The 6,606-nt window shown below is 43.3% G+C and overlaps 2 protein-coding genes across 2 annotated transcripts in view; both read right to left on the bottom strand.

Moving 5' to 3' along the window:
• Positions 1–3,476: 3,476 nt before the first annotated feature.
• LOC308085263 (dihydrolipoyllysine-residue acetyltransferase component of pyruvate dehydrogenase complex, mitochondrial-like) lies at positions 3,477–5,144 on the bottom strand (the record flags this gene model as incomplete). Its single annotated transcript, XM_080428342.1, has 1 exon — positions 3,477–5,144. The coding sequence occupies one exon, from the start codon at positions 5,142–5,144 to the stop codon at positions 3,477–3,479; it is 1,668 nt and encodes a 555-aa protein (XP_080284468.1).
• Positions 5,145–6,581: 1,437 nt separating this feature from the next.
• Positions 6,582–6,606, bottom strand: part of LOC308085181 (N-acetylglucosaminyl-phosphatidylinositol de-N-acetylase-like) — a gene marked incomplete at both ends in the record, with an annotated part of 738 nt that continues 713 nt past the window's right edge. The window contains one exon of the mRNA XM_080428266.1: positions 6,582–6,606. This exon is cut by the window's right edge and continues 713 nt beyond it. Within this exon, the coding sequence (XP_080284392.1) occupies positions 6,582–6,606 (25 nt within the window).

The raw sequence follows: 6,606 nt of genomic DNA, 5'->3' as shown, positions 1-6,606 counted from the left end.
CTCACCAACATACTGATGGTGGGAAGACATCAGTAAAGTCTGACAGCGACTCTGACATCTTACTGTTGAGGTTAAAGTACAGTAGTTCTACTTGGACACAGGGGTGCCGGATCAAGTTTTAAAGTGTATCATCTTACTAAAAAGTAACGTAGTGGTGGACAAAGTACTCAACCCCAATACTTGTGTTAAATTTGCTCTGTCAAAATTGTACTTGAGTTAAAGTACTGGACTACTTGCTTTTAAACATACTTGATTGAGTATTCAAAAGTACATGCATGATTAAGTATTCAAAAGTACTTTTTACTGTATTACATTTTTATCATTTTACAAAAACATTGTCCAGATATCTTCGAAAATATCAATAGTGAAAATAGATCTCACAACAAGGATGCATTGTGAGCAGTGTTGTGCATAACGGCGTTTAAATAAACAGCGTTACCTAACGGCCGTTATTTTTTCCAGTAACGAGTAATCTAATTAATTACAATTTCCATTTCCTGCAACGCCGTTACCGTTACTGACAATGAAATGTGCTCCGTTACTATGTCAAGCGTCCCCAAGCTTTCTGTTACCACAGGCCGACAGACAGTGTGTGTGTGTCTGTGTGTGTGTGTGCGCGCGCGCAGCGCTACTACAGGCTGGGGCCGCTGCTCCTCCTGCTGCAAAGATGACACGGTTAGAAAAAATACCAAGGATACGACAGTGATGTCTTTTACTTTTTGCTGTTACGCAACCAGGAAGTAACACAGACTCAACGCTGTTTAAGCAGTGACATGTGACATGACATCACTGACGAATCCTTGGTATTTATATCTATTTTTTACACACAAACCCAGCGCGGCGCACACACACAAACAAACTAACTTTAACAACCAGACCAGTAAAGAGATGGCGAGTCACGAGCAATCCGACAAGATGGCTTTCACAAATTGGCCGTACATGCACTACTTCATCTTTATTGAAAGGAAAGGAAAGAATGTACACGTGAAGTGCACGTTGTGTGCCGGGGGGAAGCGTTTGTCCACGTCTGTCCAAAGCAACTCCAATTTAGTGTGTGTGTGTGTGTTCCTCTGCGCAGCGCGGAGTGAACAGTCTCACCTACGTGCAGACTACAGACTACTATGCAGCTCCGTGATTACAGATAGCCCCTCGGGTTAAAAATGCAAGAAGCAACACTTAGCTATAAAATAAATGTCCGTTTATAAGTTGTTGTGTCACTGTAGCAGCATGCTGAGTGATAATGGCCCACAGCTGTTTGTTCTTCTTGCAGAGTCTCCAACGCAAGATCATTTTGTAATTAAAGAAAGCTTCTGTGCTGTATTAGCTACACACACGCATGAACAACAACAACGTTGCTGGGACCGGGTGTACTGCTTGTGTTTAAAACAAAGTATTTTTCACAACTTTTCGCTATTGATGCCTTTTCTTTCTCTCTCTGCTGCTGCTGCTGCTGTTCTCTCTGGGCTAGAGCCTAATTTACACTTCGCAGCACGACGGTGTCCCGTGCTTAAAATAGCTCATATACAATCTCACAACGCGATGCAACTCATTGTGAGCTTGTAGGTCTGCTATTAAAACATTATGGCTACAAATGGCATAATCCTGGATTATATTCATATAATATGTCACAGGCCTGGGTATTCAACGTTTTTCAAGTTAAGGACCCCTTAGCTGAGAGAGAGACCCTTATTAATTATATATATATTGAAAAAAAAGAGCGAAAAATAGCTGAACTTTTTGAACCATGAACTTTAGTTAAAAATGTTGAATTATGAACTATGAACTGAACTAGTTCATTTTAAAATTTGTGAACTGAACTTTGAACTAGTTCATATTTTAAGTGAACTTTCCCAACACTGTCTATGCACCTGGCTTGTGAAACCTGCTCCCAAAAACAATCCAAATTCTTTGACATATTACAACTTTTTCACGCAAATAGTTACTTTTCCTAGTAACTAGTTACACTACTTTTACAATAGAGTAATTCAGTTACTAACTCAGTTACTTTTTTGGAGAAGTAACTAGTAACTATAAGTAATTACTTTTTTAAAGTAACGCGCCCAACACTGATTGTGAGCTTGTAGATCAGCTATTTTCACTATTTAAAATAGGGCATAATGTGGTTAAATCTTAATCTTATAATCTTAACCTTAACTATTTTACCTTTTACCTAATGTAGTTGAGTGAATGCCATAAGTATCCAAAAATATGAATACTCAAGGAAATTACAGAATATCAAATTACAGTAGTTACGTATGTACAGTACTCTAGTAAATGTAGTTAGTTACTGTCCACCACGGGTAACGAGTAACAGGTAATTTAAATTTCAATAACTAATGGCATTACTGATTTGGAAAGAGTAACTAGTTACACTAGTTAGTTAACTAGTTATACATATACTACTATACTAGCTATACAAGTTAACACAATACGTAGTTTACTTGCATCATTACAGTAACACATTACTTTATTTAAGCTATATTTACTTGACAACACAATTTCAGGGACAAACAATATCTTTGTTGACTACAAACCGTACACTATAGTATTTGCAAATATGATAATTAAACAATTTCAATCTTCCGTCCCTATTTTGTGCATAGGCCTACCTTTATTTACTTATATATTTAAGTATTTATAAATATCAAAAATAGGTGATCTACAAGCTCACAAATGCACAGGTCCCGCCAAATGTATTCAGCATGCTACCAGTAGGCCAAAGGAAGTAAACAATGTTTTCACATATTGCAAATATTATTGCTTAAGCATGTCTTTTTCACGTCCTACTATTGTCCATCTGTCCGTCCGTCTGTGGTTCACGTATCTAGACAGCCGATCGACTTTAAACACGGCGTGCACGTCGCCGACAAGGGACATCGGCAAGGGCCGAGGGAGTGCGGTACCCGGCGTCGACTCGGCCGGATACGCGCATGTACAGGAGCGCCAATCCGACGGAATGGCCCATACTGTATATAGGCTTATATGGAGATCCGGATGTCCAGAACCATAGATTTGACCGATATGGGCATATAGCCTACTGATGACATCAGGGATCTCCATATATGGGAATAAAAGGGACACAGGCAGAAGACAAGACAGAGATATCCATAAAACCGTATGTGGACCCAGGCAGACAGACGGGTAAAATGGATACCATATTTGAGCATATACTGATGACGTCAGGGATCTCCATATATGGGCATGAAACGGCCATAGACGGACAGACTGACAGACAGACAGATGCAATGGGTACTCTGACAACAGGTACTGGTATTGTATAACTAGGTGGGCCATGTGTTCCCAACTTGCATTGTTTCCGAGTGGGTAGTTTTGTGAGTTTCATAATCACAGATCCAATGTCCCACTGTCCCTCCCTATTTAGGCACAACCGACATCAGTATGATGTTATCAAAATGATCCACATGGAAGCCACGCCATTATTAGACCCCATCCTGTTTATTGACAGTGCTGTCCCATCACAACAGCATGGTGCCTGGTCTCTCTATGAACTTGCGGAACTCTGCCAACCACTGTGCGCCAACCGCTCCATCAATAACCCGGTGGTCACAACTCAGCGTGACAGACATCATGTTAGCGACGTCAAAGCCTTCCTCATTTTCCGCAGGAATCTGTTGTTTATTTGAGTATCCAACAGCCAGGATACAGGACTGAGGGGGGTTGATAATTGCTGAGAAGTTCTTGATGCCAAACATCCCCAAGTTAGAAATTGTAAAGGTACCGCCCTGAAACTCGTGTGGTTGTAGTTTCCCTTCTCTAGCCTTGGCTGCCAGTGTGGCCATATCAGAGGAGATGGCAGCCAGCCCTTTGGTGTGAGCATTGAACACTATGGGCGTCATGAGACCTTTGGCAGTGCTCACCGCTACACTTACATCTACCATGTGATTGTGGCGTATGACTGTGTCCATCCAGGATGAGTTTGCTTCAGGGACCTTGAGGCAGGCCAGTGCACTGGCTTTGATGATAAAATCATTCACACTCAGCTTGATGTTCTGGGATTTCACATCATTGTTGATTTCCTTCCTAAGTTCCAGGACTTGATCCATGATGACATCTAAAGAAAGGTAGTAGTGAGGGATGGTCTGTTTGGACTGCATCAACCTCTGAGCAATAACCCTGCGGATGTCGCTGATGGGGGTGTCTGTGAAGGTCCCAACAAGACTAGCGGTGACTCGAGTTGCAACAACGGCTTCCGCGGGGGTGGCCTTGGTTGGGACAAAACTGTCAATGTCTTTTCTGGTGACTCGCCCATCAGGACCCGTGCCGCTAACCTGAGACAGGTCAATACCTTTCTCAGCAGCCAGTTTTTTTGCGAGGGGGCTGGCAAACACAAGTCCTTTCTTAGGAGCTGCAGCTGGAGCACAGGGGCGAGCTCCTACGGGCGGCACTGATGCAGCCATTGTGGGTGCTGGGGCCTGTTTGGGAGTGATTTCATCTAATCCGGTCTCCACATAGTCTTTGAAGGGTGCAATGTCGCTCTCCTTCACCACAATGATGCAGAGAGGAGTCCCCAGCGGAATGTCTCGGGTACCCTCTTCTATCAGGATTTTGGCCAAGTATCCTTCCTCATGCACCTCAAAATCAATGGTTGCCTTGTCTGTCTCAATCTCAGCCAGCAGATCTCCCTCGCTCAACTTCTCTCCAACCTTCTTATGCCATTGTTGCACTGCACCTGCTGTCATGGTGGGAGACAGGGCAGGCAGCAAGATCTTCCAGTGTGAGGGGTAGGAGCTGCCTGGGACTGTAGCAGGAGCAGCAGCACTAGAAGGAGGTTGAGGAACAGCAGAGGAAGTTGATGAGGGCTTGTCACCGACAGCTTTTAGGGAGTCCAATGTGACGTCCTTAAAGGCCGCTACAAGGTCAGGATTGTCAACAGTGATGCAGATTACTGATCCTATGTTGATGCTGTCCCTGCCCTCTGGAACCAGGATCTTGGCCAGGTAGCATTCCTCAAACATCTCAAAGCCTACTGTGGCTTTATCTGTCTCCACCTCAGCTATCACTTCTCCCTCATTGATTTTTTCCCCCTCCTTCTTCAGCCAGCGAGCAATGGCTCCTGTCTCCATGGTGGGAGATAGAGCAGGCAATTCCACCTTCTGGTGAGGTGGCAGGCTGTAGAAACGCATGATCTGATAACGGAACGCAGGTTGAAGATATTGCAGCAAAGACATTCTGGGGGTGACTGAGTTGTTAATGCCAACCCTGGAGGAACGAGATTGAAACCTCCTCAGCCGACCAGCCCAATGACTGGAGTGAGGACTGTGCATGGGTCCTGAGGAGACGGCACGGGAGCATGGGAGGAGGCCAGTAGCCTTTCTGACCAGCGGGATTGAACGGAACATGTTAATCTGCATTACCTAGAGAAATGTAGATCTATACATGCAGTCAAAATCTTGAATCTCCCAAGACTCTCTTGGTTTATATCCTCAGTTTATGCCCAAATATGGAGATGACTTATGTCATAGCACCCAAATGATGTGGAAATGACTGTCAGCGTACTGACGTCATGGACTGGCCTCCAATAGGGCTGGATGAAATAAAATAAATAAATACCCCCCCTCATATTGATTGATCTATATGTATTATGATATACTGTATAATTTGATAATGCTGTTAGTTTAAAGAGTATCCTGATAATGACTAAAGCCTGAAGAGATCATAGCATTCATTAGTTATCTCTGTCAAGCCGTGGAGATAATTCTGAGGTCCCCAAACATTTGCCTGGTTTGCCTCTCCTGTCAGTGTGGCCCTGGAAGATAATAACAAAATAGATGTAGTACACAGGTCTTTAGTCTTCATGTGCAATGGACATATTCACACAGCAGCCATTTTGCTCTGCTACAGACAGTATGTCGGGCAAGCATTACAATGGAGAGCCTCCAGGCAATAGGGTTAATGTAAAACCACAGAATAAATGCTTGCTGTGTCTAGAAACGTGAGTCAGAGGGCTATAAAATAAAATGAGTAGTATCCATTAGCATTTCCTATCCAATCACTGGGAAAAAAAAGATAGCGTAAATCTCCGATTTAAAAAGCTAATGTCCAGATTTCATGTTTCAATCAAAATGTTACACTCTATTTTCAAAGTTTCAAAAGGTGTCAATCCAAAAATGGGTCTGTAGGTGTTGCCTATGTGAGTGAGAGAGATGCCTGTACCTGGTATGGTTTGATATGGTGCTCGACAGGTTCACCCAGGTGGCATCAACCTATGAGCAATCACCCTGCGGCTGTTGCTGACGGGAATGCCTGTGAAGGTCCCAGAAGGGCTAGTGATGTATAGGAAGGAGGGAAGCTTCATGGGGGCTATTATGGTCAAAGAGGGGGTTTATGGATGCGTTGAGAGAGGACATGCAAGTGGCTGGAGTGACCGGGGAGAGAACAGAGAACAGAAGCATATGGAAACGGAGGATCCACTGTGGCAAACCCTGATTGGAATAAGCAGAGAGAATATCTATTGTTTATGAGAATGCCAAAGGATAACATATAAGTACTTTTTCTTTTCATTTACAGTCATCTGTTACACTGCCTTTACTTTTGGTACAACCAGTGCATCCAAATGTGCTTCAAACTAACTCTAATATCTTTGGG

Source organism: Gymnoscopelus braueri (genome assembly GCF_963280865.1).
Source record: "Gymnoscopelus braueri genome assembly, chromosome: 5".
NCBI lineage: Eukaryota > Metazoa > Chordata > Actinopteri > Myctophiformes > Myctophidae > Gymnoscopelus > Gymnoscopelus braueri.
The sequence above is the reverse complement of the archived record's forward strand: the minus strand, read 5'-3'. Positions and strand labels throughout refer to the sequence as shown.